General features: G+C 35.8%; 1 protein-coding gene across 4 annotated transcripts in view; it reads left to right on the top strand.

The window, feature by feature from the left end:
* The window catches only part of FAM185A (family with sequence similarity 185 member A), a 99,510-nt gene that overhangs the window by 2,043 nt on the left and 71,954 nt on the right, over positions 1 to 25,513 (top strand). For all 4 annotated transcript variants that reach the window (XM_038004348.2, XM_073009212.1, XM_007982377.3 and 1 more), the window contains exons 2-5: positions 583 to 692; positions 7,315 to 7,407; positions 10,709 to 10,847; positions 23,107 to 23,148. In XM_038004348.2, the coding sequence (XP_037860276.2) occupies positions 583 to 692; positions 7,315 to 7,407; positions 10,709 to 10,847; positions 23,107 to 23,148 (384 nt within the window). The remainder of the gene's footprint in view (positions 1 to 582; positions 693 to 7,314; positions 7,408 to 10,708; positions 10,848 to 23,106; positions 23,149 to 25,513) is intronic.

The raw sequence follows: 25,513 nt of genomic DNA on the forward strand, positions 1-25,513 counted from the left end.
ACGTTGCCCAGGCTGGTCTTGAACTCCTGGGCTTCAGGTAATCTTCCTTCCTTGGCCTCCCAAAGTGCTGGTATTACGGGCATGAACCACTGCTCATGGCCTGATCTTGTAGTTTTAATAGTATATATTAGGTTTTTCAAAGTTGTTCCCATTTTTAAAAAATTACTTCAAATACCTTGTGATATAGCAGCATGGTAATATTTTCATTTTCTAGGTATGAAAGGTTAGACATAGGATTTGAAAACCTAAGTCATGATCATATATACCAGGGAAGAGGCTTCTACAGTCTTTCACAGGAGTACTTACCAGAATTGCAGTCTCCTTTACTTCCCATCTATGTTAGTTCTCTTTAGATGATTTAGGCCAGTAGAAATAACTGCTCTGTTTCTAAAAACTGGCACAAAGGCTATTGTATTTGGTCCCGTTGCCATGATGGAAGACCCCTTACCTTTAGAGTATGCCCTTTCCAGGATTCAGCAATATTATGGACATAACTGAGGAGTTGGATTTCTGGGGGTACTAAAATGCTTTGGAGCTTATAAATTGCAGTACTAACTTGCTTTCTTCTTTTTTTACTTCTAGGTTTAGATATCAAGTCATCAGGGTCTGGCTGTGTAAAAGTTCAAAGTATTGAGTGTGATAATTGCAAAATTGAAACAGAGCATGGGACTAGCATCTTGCAGTCTGTTAAGGTATAGCATTTTTCTAATTTTATTTCACTGTTATTATTTTTTTAACCCTTAAGCTGTGAATCATACTATCAAACTCAAGAGATTCTTCTATTTTTCAGAACATTGTCATTTATTCATCTCTCAGAAAGTCCTTGGCAAACATTTTGCCTTGAAATCAGTTCTAGTAAAGTACATAGGTTATAGCAGTTTTGAGGTTTTGCCTCAAATTTCTTTTTGATTTAATTTCAAAGTGTACAGTGATACTAACAGTATTTTCCTAGTATTCTGAAATCTTACTAAAGAAATTTTAGTTTCCACAAATGATTTTCTTCCATTTTATTAAAAAGTAAGACAGAATCTTTATGCACTGTAAATGTGCTTAAATATTAGATTACTTTAATCACATTTTTAATGTACCAGGTAGCTCATTACTTAAGGATTAAGTAGTTATTTGTGCAAAGTAACATATGATTCATCTTGTTTTGTAATTAACTTTTTTTTTTTTTTTGAGACGGAGTCTTACTCCATTGCCAGGCTGGAGTACAGTGGTGCAATCTCGGCTCACTGCAACCTCTGACTCCCTGGTACAAGCAATTCTCCTGCCTCAGCCTCCTGAGTAGCTGGGATTACAGGCCTGTGCCACCATACTCAGTTAAGTTTTGTATATTTAGTAGAGATGGGGTTTCACCATGTTGGCCAGGATGGTCTTGATCTCCTGACCTCGTGATCTGCCCGCCTCAGCCTCCCAAAGTGCTGGGATTACAGGCATGAGCCACTGCGTCTGGCTGTAATTAATTTTTTTTAATTTTTTAATTTTTTTTGAGACAGGGTCTCACTCTGTCACCCAGGCTGGAATGCAGTGTGTGATCTTGGCTCACTGTAACCTCAACCCCCTAGGCTCAAGTGATCTTCCCACATCAGCCTCCCAGGTAGCTGAGACCACAGGTGGGCGCCACTATGCTTGCCTAATTTTTTTAAATTTTTTTTGTAGAGACAGGCTCTCGCTGTATTGCCCAGGCTGGTCTTGAACTCATGGACTCAAGTGATCCTCCTGCCCTGGGCTCATAAAGTGCTGGGATTACAGGTGTGAGTCACCATGCCTGACCTATATTTAATTTTTTAAAAATTAGACTGGTGTCAGCTGTAAATAGTTTGAAATACCTCTCTGATAGGTACTAGCTTATCGTTACTCTTAGTGCTTCTTGCATTTGCATAGTCAAAACTTGATACTTTTGTGAACTTTGAAAGCATGCAGTTTTGTTGAAGTCAGTCATCTTTGCTTCATAATTGCAAAATATTTTGATTTTTAGATTTCTAAACACTAGTTAGAATTAATAATTTGATGCATTTTTAATTTTTACATTTTTTTTCTTTCATCCACCTTTATTTGCGTATCTGCCATCAGCATCTGTCCACATGTGAATCATTTCAAATAAATTTAGTGGCACAAATATCATAAAAGATTCACATTACCATCACAAGTCCTTTTAGCACAATGAGTTGGTTCAGATTCTTGTTGTAAAACATTGTGCAATAAGGTCTTCATGTGGAATGACTAACTGGGTGAGGATATCATAATTCTTTTTTGTCCTTAGAAATATTTTGTTCAGTCGTTGATACTTAAGTTTCAGAAAACTAATCTAGACTTGTCCTCTGAAGACTCAAGGGTTTGAGATTTCCAATTTCATGATCAAAATTAGAATCTAGTATACTGCTGTCTCTGCATTTATGTTTTGATTAATCTGATAGTTCTGAAAGATCTTTCTCTGTTGATTTTCTTCTTTTATGCCATTGTAGGCATAAAATTAGAAATGGTTTCTTAGCCTTGGCACTATAAACCTTTTCAGCCAGGTAATTCTTTGTTGTGGGGGCCTGTCCTGTGCAGTATAGGATGTTTAGCACCATCTTTGGCCTCTACCTTTTAGATGCCAGTAGCATGCTCCTCAGTTGTGACAAGGGAAAATGTCTCCAGACATTGCCAAATGTCTTCTGGAGATAAAATCATCTCCAGTTGAGAATGATTGCTTTATGCAAGTCCATCATTCTTCTGTTTTCTTATTATTTTAGTGTTTTTAAAAAACATATTTGGGAATAATTTATGAATAATGATGAAATAACTCCTAGGATGATGAATTAGCAAAAACATAAAATAAATGAAATAAAAAATAAGAACACTTTTATCCCATAATGTATTTTAGATTTATAAGAGTCCAGTGGACCGATAATGGTAATTACAGGTTAGAATGAGTTTTGTTCTATTTTTTTAAAAGTAAGTACATTTTCTATTTGTTCTTGAAAGACCTCCCAAGAAATAACAGAAATCATAAAATATCAGTTTTTACAAATAAAATAGCTCAAAACAAGAAATTCATGAAAAATTAGGCTTGTGGATACTAATGGTATACCAAGGGTTAAGAGAATTATCATTGAAATCATAGGATTTAACTAACTTCAATTCACAAATGAGAACACTTTGGTAAAATATCTGGTTTAAGTTTTAAATATCATACAATATCATTACCTTGAATTAGTGATCACCTGTTAATATGTTTCTCTTTCATTAACTTAAGGACTTGAAATATAGTTGATCTACTTAATAAAAAAAAATTTTTTTTTTGAGATAGAGTCTCCCTCTGTTGCCCAGACTGGAGTGCAATGGCACGATCTCAGCTCACTGCAACCTCCGCCTCCTGGGTTCCAGTGATTATCCCAGCCACAGCCTCCCGAGTGGCTGGGATTACAGGCACCTGCCATCATGCTCGGCTAATTTTGGCCAGGCATGTTGGCCAGGGTTAGTCTTGAACTCCTGTCCTCACATGATCTGCCCACCTTGGCCTCCCAAAGTTCTAGGATTACGGGTGTGAGCCACCATGCCCGGCCCTACATAATAAAATTTTTATAGCAATAATAATAACTACTGTTAATAAGTCCTTATTATGTACCAGGAATCTTAGCTAAACCTTCATTTAATGCTTGAATTTTCTCCATTTTATGAAGGAAGAAACTAGAAAGCACCAAGAGATTGAGGAACTCACTTGCGTTCACATAGATAAAAAAATTGAGCTGGGATTTGACCTTGGGTCGTTCTGATTTCCAACTCATGCTCTTTCCGCCTTTCTTTATTGTCCAGGCAAAACATATGGTAAGACCACATTTGTGCAGCATCCTTAAGAATAAGATAAGTGAACTTTTTAGGCAACAGACCCTTAACTAATTGAATGTCACACATTTGCAGTTTTTAAATGCAGTGTAATTTGTTTTCTAAATAATTTCTGATTTATTTAAACATTTAACTATTTGGTTTTATGTTTTTAAAAATTTTATAATCAATTTCACATTTTTTTGGGAATTACATAAGCTTTAAATTATAACAGTAGCTCTTATTATTTTTGAACCTTAGACCTCTTAGAAAAATCTAATAATTGTCTCCTTAAGAAAAAAATGCACATATCTATGAAGTTTTGCTTATAATTTTGTAAGTTCATGTGAGCTTCGTTAAGAGTTCTTGACTTAAAACAACAAGTGTGCTCCTCCTGTCGCCCAAGATGCCGAAAGGAAAGGAGGCCAAGGGGAAGAAGTTGGCTCTGACCCCTGCTTTTGTGAAGAAGCAGGAGGCCAAGAAATCAGTGAATCCCCTGTTTGAGTAAAGGCCTAAGAATTTTGGCGTTGGACAGGACATCCAGCCCAAAAGATACCTCACCTGCTTTGTGAAATGGCCCCGCTGTATCAGGTTGCAGCGGCAGAGAGCCATCCTCTATAAGCAGATGAAAGTGCCTCCTGCGATTAACCAGTTCACCTAGGCCCTAGACGGCCAAACAGCTACTCAGCTGCTTAAGCTGGCCCACAAATACAGACCAGATACAAAGCAAGAGGAGAAGCAGAAGCTGTTGGCCAGGGCCAAGAAGAAAGTTGCGGCCAAAGGGACCTCCCCACTGAGAGACCACCTGTCTTTCAAGCAGGAGTTAACACCGTCACCACACTGGTGGATGACAAGAAAGCTCAGCTGGTGGTGATTGCGCATGACATGGATCCCATCGAGCTGATTGTTTTCCTGCCCTTCCTATGTCATAAAATGGGGGCCCCTTGCTGAATTATCAAGGGGAAGGCAATACTGGGATGTCTAGTTCACAGGAAGACCTACACCATTGTTGACTTCACACAGGTTAACTCAGAAGACAAAGGAGCTTTGGCTAAGCTGGTGGAAGCTATTGGGACCAATTACAATGACAGATACAACGGGGTCCACCGTCACTGGGGCGGCAATGTCCTGGGTCCCAAGTCTGTGGCTCACATTGCCAAGCTCAAAAAGACAAAGGCTAAAGAACTTACCACTAAACTGGGTTAAGTGTACACTGTTGAGTTTTCTGTACATAAAAGTAATTAAAAAATAAAAACAAGTGCTTTGGGATAGTCTTTTCAAAGGCTTATCACATATTTGATAAGGAGTATATTAAATATAATTTGACTTCAGACTCATGTCTCTGGACATAACATAGTTAACTGTGCTATAATGCAGACTTTTTTTTTTTTTTTTTGAGACAGGGTCTTCATGTGTTGCCCAGGCCAGAGTGCAGTAGCACGATCCTAGCTCACTGAATCCTTAAACATCTGGGCTCAAGTGATCCTCCCAAATAGCTGGGAAATACAAGCATGTGCCACCATGCCTGGCTTTTTTTTTCTTATTTTTTTTAAAGAGAAAGGTTCTTATTATATTGCCCAGGCTGGTCTCAAACTCCTGGCCTGAAGTGATCCTCCCACTTTAGTGTCTCAAAATTCTGGGATTACAGGTATGAACCACTGCACCCCAGCCAAGATCTTTTTAAGAATGAGTAATTTTGCCCTCTTCACTAAATTTTCTGAAATTTACTCCTGGGCTATTTTACCTAAGGTTTTACTATTTTTCCTCCTAAGTAAAGCAACTAGAAGCCATATAGTTGTTTTGAGTTTTCGTCTCCCTGCTTTTTAGATATTTCTCTGCAGTTGCTGATGATAGTGGTGAGTTTCCTTTGCTATTTTTCTCCCTCTGCAGCTTCTGCTATTTACCTATTATCTCTTTATAACTGTAACAAAACTAAAGACATATATAATGATTAAGGGAAAATAAACTACTCTAACAACAACAAAAAAAAAACAGGCTAGGCTGGGTGCAGTGACTCATGCCTGTAATCCCAGCACTTTGGGAGCCCGAGGTGGGTGGATCACGAGGTCAGGAGATCGATACCATCCTGGCCAACACGGTGAAACCCCATCTCTACTAAAAATACAAAAAATTAGCCGGACATGGTGGTAGGTGCCTTTAGTCCCAGCTACGTGGGAGGCTGAGGCAGGAGAATCGCTTGAACCCGCGAGGCGGAGCTTGCAGTGAGCTGAGATCATGCCACTGCACTCCAGCCTGGGCAACAGAGCGAGACTCTGTCTCAAAACAAAAACAAAAAACAACAACAGACCAAACATCTAATGGCTCACATATAATATGAGTTTGTTTCTTACTTGTGTCCAGGTGTGTGTGTGGGTCTTTTTCATTCAGTGATTCTAGGTTCCTTCCATCTTCTGGCTCTGCCATCTTTTAGAGCCTTGTTATTCTCTGGACCCACTTGGTGGAAAGAGAAGAGCACAGAGAAGGCACAACTTGATCTAAAAGCACCAACCTGGAATGGCATATAGCATTTCCCCTTACGTTCTGTTGGTAAGAACTTAACAACACATAAGAGGTAAAGGAAGCTGGAAAATGTGGTCTTGCCATGGGTCAAGCTATACTGTTTTACTTTGGAAAAAACTGGATTTTGGTGAGCCAACAGTAGTGTTTGCCATAGTTTCCACGTCCAAAACCAAGTCACTGACACACACACACACATACACATACTTTTGTCTTCTGTCTTGCAGAATAGGCTAACTGGCTTGTGACTGCTGTTTTGTGCTCGGAGGCACTTTTACTTAGTTTCTAGGATGTGTGCTAGAAGGTTTAAGTGGGCTGTTACCCTAAGTGTATTCTGTCCTTCAGACCACTCTAGCCTTAAGCATGTTGACTTTGGAATCGTACAGAGCTTGATTCTAATTGTTACTTTCGGTTTTGGGTTTTTTCTGTGTCACCCTGATAAAGTGATTTACCTTTCTGAATCTTGGTATTCTTCCTCTGTAAAATGGGAAAAATGTAATACTTCTTTCTCTGGTTTGTCATGAGGATTAAATGATAGTTCATGTGAAGTAGCTAACATGGTATCTGGTGCAGAGAAAATGCCAAGTAAGTGATAACTATTATTGTTATTAATGATGAACAGTAACAATGATTATTATTGTCATCTTCATCACTGTGGATATTTAGTTAGTTGGTCACAGTGATTTATTTAGTTAGCTGGTCACGGTGATTTTTGATTCCCAAGTCCTTCTTCAGTGAAGCTACCAGAATACCCAAGTATCTCTTGTTTTTCCCTTTGAATCCAGGTGGCTTATTTAACCCCTTTAACAGCAGTTGACATTTTTTCCCAGTTGATGTCATTATTCGAAGCAGTGAGTTTCTATATCATTCCTTACTCTTCTTTTGTTGCTTTGTCAGTATTAATACAGAAATGTTGAAAATGTTTCACTAGTGTAAGTCAAACTTACTCTCTTTTTCACTACATGTATTTTTAAATTTGTCTTTCAGGGTCAAAAATTGCATGTTCAAACGCAAGGAGGCAAAGTGATCTGTCTGGGAACAGTTTATGGAAATATAGATATTCATGCATCAGATAAAAGTGTAAGATTGCAACTTTTTTTTTTTTTTTTACTAATTGCAACTTTGCTTCCATTTGGCTCACCAAGTGGGTAGGTTCTACAAAGTTCGTAGCATAACATTCCCTTTTTAATGCATTTTAGTTCATAAGTAAATTCAAATTTGAAATTGAAGTGATTAAATAATATACAACTTGAGTTTTAGTTTGTGGTTTAATACTTTTGACAGTTACTTAGTTCCTAATCAATAAAAACTTAAATGCTTACTATTTAACTCTAGTTCTGAAAAGACTTTTATTTTCATGATCATAGATTAAAATAGATCATTAAGTAATATCACCAGTAACTGGATTGGATTTTTCTTGTGTTAGGTTTATTTGAGTATTTTCTAAGACCTTTTTACTTCGCCCTTAGGCAAGTTGAGGGGTGTTTCAAAACTCAACTTTCTTTGGTATTTTCCACAAGGTGGCACCATTAGATAGCTTTACTGCTCTCTCAGAGCTTTTTTGCTTTTAGCAGCTATTGAGATTTTAGTTGTTATAGGAAGATAGTTTGTATTTTTTAATCAACTCCTTTTGTAGCCTTTGATCATTTAGCACAGTATTAAGAGTAAAGGTATAATTTTGGAATTATAAATTGTCATTTAAAATATGTGATTGATAATGTATCTTTGAGAAAAAGTTTCCTTTTATTTTACACTTATACAATTTGCAAGAGCCTTTTTGTTTCCTATAAATTTGCTAAATTCCAAAGTCAGCTTTATTTTCAGATAATTGGTGGGGAAGAGTTGTGAGCATATTGTGTATGTAGATTATTGTTGGCATAATTAAACAAGATAGATTATAACAGTAATTGTTTCTGTTGTTTTATCTTCCTTCACCTTCCTACAAATTTGCTAAATTCCATAGTCAGCTTTATTTTCAGATAATTGGTGGGGAGGAGTTATGAGCATATCTTATATGTAGATTATTATTGGCATAATTAAACAAGGTAGATTATAACAGTAATTGTTTCTGTTGTTTTATCTTCCATCACCTTTCTCTCAGACCCCGTGGGAGGTTGTTCAAACCTAAACATTTAAAAATACTCTGTAAATTAAACTAGAAAAGTGTTGAAAGACAGTGTGTGGCCTTATACTGCAGCTTTTTTGAGATGGCATTTAGTTTTACTTTTTAGATTGCTGTGGTCTTGGAGGTGCAAGAGGGAAATTAGACAAGTTTACAGCCCCTTCAAACTCAGTAAATGATGGCTAATGTTATTGAAATAAGTTACTAGAATATTGTAACATTTATAATCAAATATAAGTATTAAAGAATTTAAAATCTTAATCATTTGCTACTTTGAATATCTTGGCTACTGTTTCAGTTATTTATTTGTTCCAATGTTTATGGTTTATTGAATATTCATGTATTTTACTTGCTATTATACAATTTTATTTCTTAATTGAGTTTTGTTATGTACTAAAGAATCAGTCTAGGTTTTTTGTTCTATTTTTATTATGTATAGTATTGATTTTTAATGTATAATTCTAAGTTTATAGTTTTTATAAAACATAAAATACTTGTGAAATCTATTAACTTTTAATATACAACTTTCATAGAAATGTGATTTGGATATTTGAGAGACAAACATAGTGAATTAGTTAAGAGCACAGAATATATTGAGAGCCAAACCACCTGTGTTTGAATTCTGGCTCTCCACCATTCACTAAGCTCTATAACTGGACAAATTACTTAACCTCTATGTGTCTCAGTTTTTTGGAAAATTGGATAATAGTAATAGAACTAACTCAAAAAAATCCTCTATTAAGAGGATTAAATGAGTTAATACAGGTAAAGTACTTAAAACAACATCTGGCACATAGCTAAGTCTAATGTAATGCTTACCACGATGATGATGACAAAAGTAAAGGAATCACAGGAAAGATAACTTGACCAGTTCTAGACCTACCAGTTAGCTTCCTTGAGACTGTTTCATTATTCAGCAAACAGGATGGTGATATTTGCTTTGTCCACTTAACAAGATTGTGAGAATCAAATGAGCACTGTAAATAATAGCATCATTATTCTACATGGCTGTTTTTAAATTGTATTAATTTTAGTGTCTAAGTTTAGTTTTATAACTTAACAAAGAACACAGAAACCCATTTTGTCTGACTATTTGGTAAATCGATGACATAGTTGTCAGTTTTCCTCTCAGTCTGGGCTACACAGCCCCAGTACTTCCTTAAAACTTGGTTTTCATTATTTGTAAGAACTACATATGTGTATTTATGTATATTCATAATAACTAAATGAAAAATTTTTCTTTTCATGTAGAAAAGAAAATTTATAGCAATACCTCTGTCAGGAAGGTACTGATTTTTAAATCTACTTTTTGTTCTGTCATTAAATAGGTAAATTTAAATTCCTTCCATTTAGTTTGGTGGAAAGCTACCACCTTATTAGAGGTCAAGTGGAAAAGTTCTAGAAATAATAGTATATTCACTACATTAATGTACTAACAGAGAGAAATCATGATAAATCAATAGAATCAGATAAAGTATGTGCTAAAATTCAAAACCTATTCATGATTTAAATAGCAAAAACAATAAAACAAAGTTGAAATAGAAGGGAATGTCCTTAATCTGATAAAAATTATTTAAAAAATATCTATAGCAAACATCATGCTTAATGGTGAAATGTTGTAAACTTTTCTTTTGAGAACAGCAATAAGACAAGGATGCCTGCTATCCCATTGCTTCTGCTAGCTGCTATGCACTGTTGAATTGGGGGCCTGAGACAGATGGTTAAGGCAAGAAAAAGAAGGAAAAAGCAGGAAAAAAAGTATTAATATAAGGATTGGAAGGGAGGAAATGAAGCCATCACTTGTAGACAGTATAGTAACACATATATAATTTTTTAAAGTACAGATAAATTATTAGGATTAGTGAGTTTAGTCAAGTTGTTGGATTAAGATCAAATACAAAGTCAATTAGGATAAAATGAAATTTTAAAAGATACCTTGTACAACAGCACTTAAAAATATCTAAAAGGAATAAATCTAATAAAAGATTAAGAATTTTATATAGGACATATAAAACATTATTAAGAGAAATTAAAGGAGACATAAGTCAGTGGGGGAATATATTGGATCTATTCCATATTCTACAGAGAATGCACTATTGCTCAGAATCTCGTAATTAGAAGTAGGGAATCAGAGTCAATAAAGTGATTGTGTACTAGGTAGTAACATTTTATGTAGTTACCCACTAATTCCACAGGTAGCATTTTGGCTTTTTACCAGTCTTTGTTTTATAATGAACTGATTAGTATTTCTCTTACTAGGCTGTTACCATAGATAAACTGCAGGGAAGTTCTGTTACTATATCTACTGAAGATGGTTTGCTGAAAGCCAAGTATCTTTATACAGAATCATCATTTCTGTCTTCTGCTGCTGGGGATATTACATTAGGAAGTGTTCATGGTAAGCTGACAAAGGCATGATACATCTCAGAGTTTCCACATAGCATAAATTTTAAGAGATGACTCTCTGTAGTTGAAAAAGGATCAGGAAACTGGCCTTTTAAATAATGAAATGCAGACTAACCATCTTTTTAAAAAAACGTAAAAATAAAATGACTCATAAAGCTAATTTAATTTTATTTGGGCAAGAGATTAAAGATTATGCTGTTATATATGGAACTAATAGTAATTCTAATTTTTAATGCATTTCTTTTTTCTTTTTTTTTTTTTTTGAGACAGAGTCTTGCTCTGTTGCCTAGGCTGGAGTGCAGTGGCATGATACTGGCTCACTGCAACCTCCACCTTTCAAGTTCAGGTGATTCTCCCACCCTAGCCTCCCGAGAAGCTGGGACTACAGGTGTGCGCCACCACGTCCAGCTACATTTTGTATTTTTAGTGGAGATGGGGTTTTGTCATGTTGCCCATGCTGGTCTCAAACTCCTGGGCTCAAGTGATCCACCCCCGTGGACTCCCAAAGTGCTGGGATACAGGTGTGAGCCACACTGCATCCAGCCTGTGTTTTCTTACAATAGGAAACAAATAGCAAGAAATATATGCAGGAGATGAAGTAAAAGCAGTGTTAGGTAAAGATGGGTACTGAGTGATTGCTTTTATGTTAATATAAGAAAGCTGAGGGTTAAATTAATGAAACATTTGGTGGAATGTAATTATAGCAACTCTGATACTAATTTTGTTTTAAATGTTTTGTGTGCATTTGTACTGGCACCAGGTTTTCTCAGCACCCTGTTGTTTCCATTTTCTTTGATAAGTATCCCGTTGTGATTTCTAAATCCTGTCTCTGCAAGAAATATTACATAGTTAATGTTTGTATTATTGAAGGAAAATAAGAAGAGTATAATGATGAGGTAATATGGCAAAGGGCATGCGTGTGTTCAGTGTCACTCAGCCTGCTTCTTGAATTTCCACAGAGCAGATGATTCAAATCCAAGTATGTTTTCTGAAATATATACAGATAGAATTAATAATCACTAATCCAGTATAAAACATCTGCTAAATGCCTTTTGGGCCATATTCCAGGAAGTACAGATTCAGACTTTTTCCATATATGGTCCACTCATTTCACCTCTATAGTAAAGCTTGATATTGGTATCTGTATACTCTGGCAAAACCCTCAGATTTTAGTTGTGAGCAAGAGTTACAGAGTGGCATTAGAAAGCATGGTTAGTGCTAATCATGCTATGTAGCAATTTGGCAAGTAGTCTTCTAAAAAAATATTTTTAAAAAGCATACTTATATGCTTGAAATAGTTCTTGAGCCTCAATTTAATGGTTAAACCTCAAGCATTCTTACAAGGTTAAGGTAATATTTGAACCCAAAATAGCTTAAGTACATATGGAGCTGTATCCAGATGAAGCAAATGGTGTTGTTACTTATTCATTTATTTCTTTTTTATTCAGTTGTACATTAAGTAGATCTGGTAATTTGTAACTCTTCATATTTTAAAAGTGACATTTATATAAGCATTGCATTTCTAACTATCTTAATCATAATGAAAAGTACAGTGCTTAATGTATTTAGTAGCTTTTAGTGGAGAAACAATTCCTTATCAAGTCAGATGTGGATTAACATCCCCAGGAAAAGCAGCTCTGTTCTCTGCAATGTTTTACACTATGTTTACACTAAATTCATAATGTTTCTTTCTTTGCATTCTTTTAAGTTAGATAAATTGAATTTGGTACGGTTTATCATTAATTGCCTACATGGTAGTAAAACAGGTGGTCTTTTTTGAAGCAGTCCTCAAAGTACTCTAGGTCTGTTGATTACTTAAAGTAGCTAAAACGGAAATACATTGCTAGAAAACAAAGTTAATTCTTTAGCCTTAATAAAGCCTTTTTATATTTACTGACCTTTAATATGAAATCAGATACCTTTCCTTAGCTGGTTTAAATCTAGATCCTCTTTTGGACTATTTGTTTCAGGCTGAATTTCCCTGAAAGCAGACACTCTGAAATGGAAATTTGAGCACAGCGAATTTACTAGGGAGGCCTCTTGGGACCAATGCCATGTAAAGGAAGAAAGCCAGATTTCCATGGGAGAAGCTGGACTGTGATACAGTTTCAGTAAACCACACGGAGAGCTCTGAAGCTGGGATAGTCCCTCAGAGTTGTCTCAAGTGGGGTGAGAGGAGCTGGACATTTATATCCCCAATCATTAGATGCAAGCTGCCCCGGGAAGGAGTATGATCTTGGGCCGAAGTGGCTCCTTTTCCCTAGGTAATTCCCAAAGAGGGCTGACAGCTGAGGGCTGTCTGCCAGCAGTACTCCCAATAGCTAGGAAAATAAGCCCTCAGTTATGATGGGGGATCTGGATGAGGAATACAGCATCCACTACAGTTATATTTATTCATTCGACACATTTATTGACCACCTACTGTGTGCCAGATTTCCAGGCACCAAGGGTGCAAAGTTGGGCAGGAAATGAAACCAGTTGTTAAAGAACTCAGAGTAGAAGGATTAAATATACTTTCTTATTTTCTCAGTCACTACCATCCCCTTTGGGATGCGACTTCCCACCTCATTTCCAGTGGTCCATTATCACCCTGCCTCAATGCAATGAACTCTTTTAGTTGTTTCTCACAGCTTCTTTTGTAATACTAGTACAGCAATGAGAAGGAGTAGGGGAAGGGAATATTTAATCCAATTTCAAATTATGGTTACTTTCACAGAAGTAACTGTAGAAAAACTTCCATGTTCAGCCTTGCTTTCTCCACCTAGTCCTTGACCCTCACTCTGCTTTGTTTTTTCAGCATATACGAGAGAGAAATAAGACAGGAAACCCCTCTTCATTCCATGGACACACCCCAGTGCGTCGACTTTTAAAAAATCGCTCTTCAGGCACATCTAAGTTTCTTGCCTTCCTCTCCTCTGTCACCTCTATTTCCATCCTTGTCCTAAGGGATTATTGCATGAACATGCTTTTGGAGTTTGTAGTTTGGGGTTTGGGATGGGAGCGGTACAGGAAAGTAGGCAGTGTTTTAGTGTCACGTCCTGGTGGGTGAAATTAGTCATGGCTGGTGAAAGTAAGTCCCAGTTTTCTAGCTCCTGGAATTATTGTAGGAGTTATTTCTCCCAAGATCTTCCCAACCTATAACTCTGGATATATATTTCAATGAATTCTTTGTTCTAAATGCTGATGGTTATATAACACAAATTAGGTATATATTTTGGCTATATTTAAATAAACTGGCTTGAGAATCTTAAAACTTGTTTTTACGGGAAAATATATTGCTATTTCTAAACATCTGACTTACAGAAAACAAACTGAGAATATATGCATTCTTGTCTAGGATTTATTTACTTTAGCTTCTTTTTTCTTATAAGCAAGGCTTAAACTAATTTTTTCCAGATAGAGCAGAAAAAAAACCCCAACATATAGACGTTGTAAAAACCATGTATACACAAATATAATGCAGTAACTTTCTTTTTGGTAGATTTTAGAGTTTGTGCCTACAAACTCTACTTGTAGAGTAGTGGGTGGGTGGGAGGTTGAAAGCAAACATGTATTGAGTGCCTAAATTGGCCAGCCCCTTTTACTTAATGAATGATTGGCTGTTTCCAGATGAGGAAAACTAGACTTAGAAATGTCTAATTGTTTACTCTCAACTCCACAAGTTAATTAGTGGAATAGCAAGGATTTGATCCTAGTTTCTTGGCTTTCTAGGAGAGGTTTCTAAACAGTGAACTTGATTGCAACCCCAAATTCCATCATCACTTTGAGGGCTTCCTGGCTCACTCTAGACATGTTTCCTCCAGGAAGACAGTACTATAACACAGATGCACTGCTTCAGCTATGTTCTACATTATAACTTCCTTGAGTTTCAGGACATTTATTGTGCTTTATGACCGAAAATGTAGATGTTCCATACAGTGTTTAGGCTTAGCTCCATGGTGGCATTCAGGAATTGGACTCCTTTCATAAAAGTGATGGTGCTGTCTTAAGTGTGTGGCTTCTAAGTCTTCCATGAAATGAAGCAAGAGCATGAAATTTATTATTTTTTTATATACCCTGATGACAAGGCAACATCTAACATACTAGTGCATAACATACTAGTGCCGAGTACTTAGAGCATGCCCATTAATGAGGAAAAGAGTAATGAAAAGAGCAATATATCTTTCCTGGCCTTGTAAGTTGATTCCTATATTTAGAGAAGAAAATAATTTATCCTAAATGTTTTTTCAAGTGAAATTTTTAAGTATAGCTAACTATATTTTATATGTAAGATTTTATATATTTTATATGTAAGATTTTATATGTAAGATTACATATTTTACATGTAAGCCAACTATATTTTATATGTAAGAAACTGAGTAAGCAAATTGACTAGTCATATTTCCTATTTGTACATTTGGTTGAATCACATCTATTAAGTGTGGATGCCTTCTACAGAATAAACCAGTTTATTCATTGACTTATTAAATATTCACTTTCTGGCGATGGGAATCTAGTGGGAGAATAGGTCCTTGGATAGCTTGTGTTTAGATGTAAAATTTTATGACAGTTTACTATCTTGATTTCCTTCTAAATCAAAAATTAAATTTGGTTTTATATGAATAATATTTTATTAAATTCTGATACTTGAATATTGATACTTTTTAAAGAATGCTATGTATGTATAATACATGCATGTACTTATATGTACTCTACAAAATACATTTTTAAATATAAATATGGTATCCTGACTCTATTGGAGACAATGAAAAACTTCCTTGAAATGGTTTGCTAGGATTGGTTTTATTTATAACCTATAATTTAAACAAATTGATTTGATTAAGGTGTAGGAGTGTTCATGTTACTTGTTTTCATGCATTTTAAAAACTTATGTTATGATTTGGAATAGTGATTAATGAATAAAACTCTGTTTTAAATATTTAGATTTTCTATGTAACTTAGGCTCTATTTTAAGTTCTTTGGAAACATATCTTGCTAGATAAATTGCTGAGTATTAGTTCTCTCATTTTCTCTGCACTTCAAAAGTTCTTTGTTCTTCAAAGATTTGGCATACATGCATAAACTTTTCCTTTAGTAACTACTTTTTTATTTTTGAAATTTTCAAGAAGTACAATTTATATGAACTGTACGAAACACAGGTGATAACTTTGATAGCACTCAAAATTTCAGAAGAAATGTCCCAATCTGCTTTAAGAAGGACTTGTAGTCACTGATAAACTTATAAATCTGCTTTGTAAACTTAGAGAGTCAGAAATAATATATAATTTTAAAACACGGAAGCTTTTATTGGATTAAATAGATGTTTTCATGATGTTCATGAAAATGCTTTATTGAAATTCTAGTATTTATTCCTAGCCTAGGTCATTATGAAGTTTTAATTTAATTATCATTTTGATACTTAATTTCAAATCTGGACACATACAACTTTTTTTTTTTTTTTTGAGAGAAGTCTCACTCTTGTCCCCTAGGCTTGAGTGCAATAGCTCAATCTCGGCTCACTGCAACCTGCGCCACCCAGGTTCAAACAATTCTCCTGCCTCTGCCTCCCAAGTAGCTGGGATTAAGGTGCCTGCCACCACACCCAGCTAATTTTTGTATTTTTAAATAGAGACAGGGTTTCACCATGTTGGCCAGGCTGGTCTCGAACTCCTGACCTCAGGTGATCTGCCCGCCTCAGCCTCCCAAAGTGCTGGGATTACAGATCTGAGCCACCGCGCCTGGCTACAACTTTTTTATATGAAATACTAGAAAGGAATTACAGCTTTTTTGTGTGTGGTGCAAACCATGTAGGTTTTTCAGGGTTTAGACCTCTGACATAAAATATTGGTATTTCCTACAGTGTCTGTCCTAAGTGCAGCTCCTTAGAGACATTCAGAGACTTGACTTTTCCTGTAAAGGTGATGCTACCATCCTGTTTGTGACTTCGAAGTCTTCCTTAAAGAATGAGAAAGCGTAGAGGATCATGGAAGAAGTTTCAGAAACCAGGCCTAGAAGTGCATATATTACTTCTGCCCATAGATCTTTGGACAGAATATTTTAAAATGGCTTTATCTAACTGCAAAGGCTGAGATACATAGTTTAGCAGTACTCTTAGGGAAGAAGAGAGGCACACAAATATTAATGGACACTGGCAGTCCCTATCATATATTTATAATTGCTCTTTCACAAATGTCTATATATTCCTTCTCTTTTCACCTCTGTGATAATTGGTATTCTCCAGGATTTCATCCTTGTCCTATTGTTCTTTCTCTACATATTTTCCTTGGGCATCTTGTATACTTTTGAGTCTGAACTACCCTTACAAGGGTGTTTCAAATCTGATTATTCAAATCTATGTCTCTAGCCCTGACTAATTTATACCTCCATCTGGCAGGTAGACATAGCCATTTGGATCAACATTTCTAGCTTTTTCCCCTTCTTTCCCAGTCCCTGAACGTCATCTGTAATGTGTCCTCTTTCCTTATTTTCATTTACTGTTTCTGATATTGCCATGTTCCCAATTCCCATGCTATAAACCTGGCAGTGGTCTTAACTTCCTGTTTCTTTCTCATCTCCTACATCTAATCAACTACCAAGTTTAGGCACGTTTCATCTCCTAAATAGTTCTTCAGTCTATCTCACCTTTTTCCTGCTAATTTCTACACTTCTGTTTTAGACCCTTGTGACCTCTTGCCTTGATATTAGCAATAACTTTGCCTCCAGCTTTGCCTTCTTCAGATCCATTTCTCCTCACTGCAGCTAAAGTAGTTTATTAGTGATGCACATTGAACATGTCATTCTCTTACTCAGACCGTTTTCTACTGCCTTAGTGATGTACCCAACTTCCCTTTTCCCTCTTCTGACTCCATGCTTTGTCTCCAGAGTTACAGTCTTTTTTCCTATACACATTTTTACCTGTTTTATTGAGTTCTTGATCACAGCCTTTGATCATACTGATCATACTGTTTATATTCTGCCTGAAATGCTTTTCCTAGCTTTTTAAAAATCTTCTTGACTTTTTAAATCTTTCAGTCCTCAGCTAAAGCATCTTGCCTCATCTCTGGTTTTCTACAAATCCTTGCCTAATCATAAACTCCTCAAGAGCAACGATTATGTTTTGTTCATCTCTATATTCTTAACATTTAGCACTGTGGCTTGCAAATACAAGTGTCTGCCTTCCCACCTCCCCACCCCTACCCACCAAAAAACACAAAATGACTTAATCTTTAAGGATACTTGATTACTCTGTTTGGATTATAAGAGTTATATGTGCTTTAACCATAATCACATTTCTTTTGGTGAAGAAAAATAAACCAATGTTTATCTTTAAATTGATTACATATTTTTTTCCTCTGACCATGCTAGAATGAAAGGTTACAAGCTAAGAAAAACTATCTATTTTCTCAAATACCGGGATTTGTGGAAAAGTTATATAACTTGAGAGTAGGGTAAGCACACATAGTTATTACAGACCATCTGGTGTCTGCTTTATTGGAAAGAAACTTTTACTAAGATTTACTCCTCTCAAATAATTATTTTCAGTGATATGAAGTAGGTGAAACCAAAATATAGATAATTTTGCTAATAATGCCCATTTTGTTGCTTTGTATACTTTTAAATATAATACTTTATTCCACTATGCATTTGAGGCAAGGCATCCATTTTGTGTTTTCTAATGACTTTAGAATATTTCTGTTTAAGGTAGAGATTTTCTAAATATTTTTATATGAGTTGAAAATAAGTTTTTGTTTACTGTTTTATTTAGAATTGACAAAAATATTTTGAAGTGTATAACTATATAGTATATAACTATACAGTATTTGAAATGATTCCTTAATTCCTTGGGTTTTTGTTGTTGTTGCTCCATTATGCTTTTAGTATACAGTAGGACTCTAACATTCATGAAGAATGTTATCTGAGACTCTATAGGTCCCACTATAATCAACTAACCCTCATTTCGTATAGATCTAAAACTTCTATTTTCTGGTTCAAAGAATCATTATTTTCTCAAGACCTCCTCACTTTTGTGACAAGCACTAATGATTGGCCTTTTAAAAAAGACCATACTTTTATTTAAAAAAATAGTAAATTTTTACTGCATTATTAAAGACTAGTGTAAAACAATAAAGCTCCGTTGCCTTGATGAGTGGGTGACTGGATTCACTAGCTAAATGACTGTAAAACTTTATCATAGTTCTTTATTAATAAAGTTACAAATATCAGGGACCTATCTGCTTCATCTTTTATTGTTCAGGAGTTAGAGCAGTGTCTTAGTCTGTTTTCTGTTGCTATAACAGAATACCTGAGACTGAGTGATTTTTAAAGTTTATATATTACAGTTCTGGAGGCTGAGAAGTCTGAGGTCTAGGAGCCGCATCTAGTGAGAGCCTTCTTGCTGATAGGGGCTCTGCAGAGTCATGAAATGGCTCAGGCTTCACATGGAGAGAGGCTGCATGAGAGACACCCACACTGGCTCTTATAACAGACCCACTCTTGTGATAGCTAACCTACTCCCTCCACGACCCATTAATCCATTGATTCATGAATGGGTTAATTCATTCATGAGGGCAGAGCCCTCATGACTCAATTAACTCCCAAAGGTCCCACCTCACAGTATTGCTGCATTGGGAACCAAGTTTCCAACACATGAACTTTTGGGGGAACATTCAAACCACAACAAGCAGTAAAAAGAATGCTGAGTATGGAAATACCCACTGTCTCACACTAGGGGAATCTCCTTAAAGCATGGTTTTCTTATATTTTTATCCATCTTGAAATTCTTCACTGACATTTTTGGTGTAGGATAGTCAGTAGACTTAGCACTCTGTGGTTCTACCACACGTTGCTCTTTGCCTACTTTTCCAAACTTTTTATTTGTTCACAAAATAATTGTGTTTACTATGTACTATGCACTGTGCTAAGTTCCCAGATATGAAGCTAAATAAGAAAGATGTGATTCCTGTCCTCATAGACTTGCCTCATTGCTCCAGCCTATCTGATCTGCATTATTTAAACATAGTATGTATAGCTTTGCTTTTTTACATTTGCTTATATGATTTATTTTCCCAGGAAATGTTTTTTTTTTTTTTTTTCTTAGCATATTAACATTTTACTCACATTTCAAATTTCAGCTCAAGTGATACCTTCTATAAAACTAAACCTCCCTGTCCAAGCTAGGTCATTTTAGTCTCTTTCCTGTAAGTGCTATGGCACCTGAGTCATGCTGTCCACTTAGGATATTAAAATTATTAATATATACTGATTTTTAACTTTTCATGTGTGCATCTTTCCAGATATTCTATGAGGTTTTGGATAGCCACTGTGTCCTCTGGCCCTCCAATGATTCATGTCCTTCCTACATGCCAAATATACTCTCTTCCACCCAAGGTTCCCAAAAGTATCATCCCATCATGCATCAGCTGAAAGACCAGAATCTCTGCATCAAAATCAGCTCCAGGTGAAAATGAAGCTCCTCAGGTGTGAATCTGAAGACTGATGAACTAAAGAGACAAGTTGTCTACCCACCCCCCAAACATACATACACACACATCACCTACACACCAAACAGAGTGGACAGGCATTGGATAATGACTGTGGACTTTCTTGTTGAAATGGAAGGCACAAAGGAGTCACTGATGCATAGTGATTTTTTCAGGTGGGCAAATGTTGGAGATTCTTTTATTAGATCTCAAGGCCTGGGAATAATTCTTCATGGTTCTAGGTTTCGACCACTGAGCTCTTGGTTCCACCCTCTAAGTCATTCATCCTTTTTTATGAAATGTAGCACATCTTTACAGTTGAGTAGTTTTCTCAGTCTGCTTCCTGCTAGTAGAATTCTGAGGGTCCAGTGGTCTCATTTCACTTTGTACTGTCACTGTCCCCTTCAGTCCAAGTTGGCAATATTTACTGATATAATTGTCTCAAAAACTTTGTCAGTCTTCTGTGAATCTCACTGGCTTTCATTCCATTAGACAAAAGCCACACCCAAAAATCTTTTCAAAATATGGGTTTCTGCAGCAATATTGAGGTTAATGCCCTCAAGCTTTCTAGGTCTATTTGATTGAGAGGATCTGTGAGGTCTTAATCTTTTTAAATTTTTTTTTTTTGGTGTAACTGATTAATACCATGAGGTACCACCATCTTTCTGGGGTCTTAACAAAAGGTTTTAGAGTCACCCCTTCAGATTCACTTATAGGCCATGTTCAAGCAAGTGGGATCTAATTAAATGAAAGAGCTTCTGCACTGCAAAATAAATTATCGACAGAGTAAATAGACAACCTACAGAATGGGAGAAAATATTTGCAAACTCTGCATCTGACAAAGGTTTAATATCCTTTGTTCCTTTGAATCTTCAAGGAAGTTAAACAAATCAATAAGCAAAAAACTAATAACCCTATTAAAAATGAGCAAAAAACAGGAACAGATACTTCTCAAGAGAAGACGTACAAGAAACCAACAAACATGAAAATCTGCTCCAAATCACTAGTCATCAGAGAAATGCAAATCAACACCACAATGAGATACCATCTCACACCAGTCAGAATAGCTATTATTAAAAATAAGTGAAAAAACAACAGACACTGGCGAGGCTGTGGAGAAAGGGGGAAACTCATACACTGTTGGTGGGAATGTAAATTAGTTCAGCCACTGTGCAAAGCAGTTTGAAGATTTCTCAAAGAACTTAAAACAGAACTACCATTCAACCCAGCAATCCCATTACTGGATATATATCCAAAAGAAAATAAGTCATTCTTCCAAAAAGACACATGCACTCAACATGTTCACTGCAGCTCTCTTCACAATAGCAAAGACATGTAATCAACCTATGTGCCCATCAGTGGTAGACTGGATAAAGAAAATGTGGTACATATACACTATGGAATATTATGTGGCCATAAAGAAGAATGAAATTATATCCTTTGCAGCAGCATGGATGCAGTTGGAGGCCATTATCCTAAGTGAATTAACACAGGAATAGAAAACCAAATACCACATGGTCTTACTTATAAGTGGGGGGTAAATATTGGATAATCATGGACATAAGGATGGCAACAATAGAAACTGGAGTCTACTAGATGGGGGATGGAGGGACGGGGCAAGGGTTGAAAATCTATTGGGTACTATGCTTAGTACGTGGGTGATGGGATCATTTGTACCCCAGACTTCAACATCACACAATATACCCAGGTAAAAAACCTGTACGTGTATCCCCGAATCTAAAATATGAAAAAAAAAAAAAGTAATCCTATAAGCTTCAGTACACAAACCAAGTTTTTATTCATACACAAATATACTCCTTGTTCATATACTCACAGGAAATATGATGGTATATTAGACCTTTAGATGGATTTTTGCAATCAGGTGCATCTGGCTGTTGAGTAAATGAATCCAGTGCCTTTTTTGCTTTTTCCCAGATACTGATACAAGTCAGTATTCATAAGGTATATAAAATGAAATAAAATGAGTTTACTGAAGATTAATTCTGAAGCCAAAGTTATTCCTTTACTTTTTAGTGTAGTTTTGGAATTATTTTAGAAGAGATAACATTATTGCTTATATTTTCAGTAGAATAAATATGAGTTCCTGATTTTAGGAATACTTATACATACAAACACACATATGAAGAATAATCCTACTACTTTTGGTATTAGGGGAAAGGGGCTGGGACGAATGGTTGCAATATTCCATACCTATCATGGGAAACATATTTTCACTAAGACGGAAACCTTTGAAGCTTCTTTGTTCTGTTTTGTTAGTCATACCTCCATGTATTCATTATTTGTATCTCAAACCACTTGAATTCTTGGCCCAGAAACTACTTTAATAGACATGGCAAGTGGCCTGAAAAATAAACGTAATTCTTTTTTTCCATACCATATTTTAGTGTTACTTGGTTGAAAACTTGGCTTTGTGTGATCTGATAAATACATTGATATTTAGGTTGAAAATGTATACTGATTATGTTTCAGTAATTTTTTTTCACTTATGGGTTGTAGAAGTATTGTTTTTCCTCTGTGCCAGTAGGTATGGTGATTTGTAATTATGCTATAAAAGCTTAAGGTTTGGTAGTAGAGAAAGAAGGTTTGCAGAGATACCTAAGGCTAGTTATTTCAGAACTACAGCTAAATCTTTGACTGGATTTGTGATATTGGGAAAAATTGCCCACAAAAATAACATAGTAGATATTCATCCATGTTTTAGCATTGCTATGTATCACAGTTCCTTTCTAGATTGTCTCTAGTACATGAAAGTATATTTTTCTTTTTTTGCAGGTAATATAACATTACAAAGCAAGATGGGTAACATCACAGTAGGTACGTGCTAAGCTACTAGTTCATGTATTTTGCCCACTTTTAAATATAGGTATATTTGTGATGACTTTATTAGAATAAATGAAGTCTACAGTTTAATTGATGAACTTGACAGGATCACAAGTCAAATATAGGCAGAACTAATGTACTAATTATGTCCACTTGAAGAAAATTGCCTGAGCTGGTATTAAGAAATGTCTTATATTTCTTGCTAAACTCTCTGAAAAAAAAGAAAGAAAGATCTTATAAATTTCTTGAATTCTTCAAATATCTAAATTAAGTCTTCGAAAGAAAGATATAAATAATGTCACTGTTTATTGGTCTCCAAATGTGTTAACATTTGAAGACAACCTTGTGAATACCAATAACTAGTTAGTCAACATGTATTTACTGAGTATCTGCCATGTATTAAGAATTCTTTTAGGTACTAGGGAACATGTTGGTCAACAGGACATAGTTTTTGTGTTCAGAGACCTCACTTCTCTGAGCCCTGGGAAGAAAGACAACAAGCATATAAATAACAAAAGGTAATTTTAGTTTGCGGTAAGTACAATGAAGAAATAAGAAAGGGTAACTGAATAGAGATTGGGGAAAAGAAAGCTATATCAGTTAGGCAATTGGGGGTGGTCTGGAGAGGGTACATTTAAACTAAAGCCAGAGTAATGACAAAGAGTTATGTAAAATTCTGGATACAGGGCTCCCAAGATAGAGGAACAGCAAGTGCAGGCCTTGAAAATGGAAGTTTATTATTTTCAAGGGATAGAAGGCTGGCTTATGGGGAAAGTGGTAGGATATGAGGTAAGTAAGGCTAGATCTTAGGACCTTGGAGACAGGGCAAGAGTTCAGACTTTATTCCAACTATAACAGGATGTTAGGGAAGTGATATATAATTTATATTTTAAAAGAACAACCTAGCTGTTATTTCATAATGTACCAGAAGGGTTCAGAAGTGAAAGCAGGCTATTAGAAGGCTTAATTTGTTCATTCTACTGTTGATGGACACCTGGGCTATTTCTAATTTTTTGGCAACTGTAAATAAAGCTGCTATGAATATACTAATGTAAGTCATTTTAGGGATTTATATATTTTTTTCCTCTTGGATAAATACTTAGGTGTGGAATTGCTGAGTTGACTAGGTAGGTTCTGTGTTTAACTTTATGATAAACTACCAGACCTTTTTCCCAAAGTTCCACTTTATACTCTCATCAACAATGTATGAGAATTTGAGTTGCTCCACATCCTCATCAACATTTATTATTGTCAGTTAAAAAATTTTTTTATATCACCATTTGTTGAAAAAACTTCCTTTCTCTGATGGATTACTTTAGTATCCTTGTCTAAAATCAAATGACCGTATAAGTGTGGCTCAATGTCTGATCTCTTGCTCCTAATTCATTGATTTGTTTGTTGAGCCTTATACCAGTGCCACAATATCATGATTACTGTAACTTTAGTAAGTCTGTAAATCAGGTAGTTGAAGTCTTCCAAATTTGTTCCTTTTAAAGATTGCTTTGGATATAATAGGTCCTTTGATTTTCCAGTCAATTTCTACCAAAAAGTACAGTTGTGATTATGTTTGGGATTGCACTGAATCACATTGAATCTTCCAATTAATGAACATGGTAGGTAGCTATTTCCATTTATTTAGATCTTCCTTAATTTTTCTCAGCATTGCTTTGTAATTTTCAGTGTAGAAGTCTGGCACTTTTTTTTGTTAAATTCATTTGTGTTTTTAACACTGTTATAAATGAGACAGTTTTTAAGACTTTGCTTCTAATTGTCTACTGCTGATATATGTAAATACAAATGATTTTTTTGAGACAGGAATGTCACTCTGTCTCCCAGGCTGAAGTGCAGTGGCTCGATCTCGGCTCACTGCAAGCTCCGCCTCCTGGGTTCACGCCTTTCTCCTGCCTCAGCCTCTCCAGTAGCTGGGACTACAGGCGCCCGCCACTATGCCCGACTAATTTTTTTTTTTTTTGTATTTTTAGTAGAGACGGGGTTTCACCGTGTTAGCCAGGATAGTCTTGATCTGCTGATCTCGTGATCAGCCCGCCTCAGCCTACCAAAGTGCTGGGATTACAGGCGTGAGCCACCACGCCCGGCCCATATATAAATAATTCTTATATATGGACCTTGTATTTTGTGACCTTGCTAAATTTATTCTTTCTAATAGTGGTTTTCTCGAATCTAGAATCCTTTTCTAGCTGAGCAGACATTTTCATCTGTACATATAGTTTTACCTCTTTCTTTCCTATCTTTATTACTTTAATTTTTTTCTTGCCTTATCCGACTAGCTATGAACTTCAGTATAACGTTGAGTTGTAGTGATGAGGGTATGGTTCCCTGCACTTGATCCCTATCCTTG

Source organism: Chlorocebus sabaeus, chromosome 21 (genome assembly GCF_047675955.1).
Source record: "Chlorocebus sabaeus isolate Y175 chromosome 21, mChlSab1.0.hap1, whole genome shotgun sequence".
NCBI lineage: Eukaryota > Metazoa > Chordata > Mammalia > Primates > Cercopithecidae > Chlorocebus > Chlorocebus sabaeus.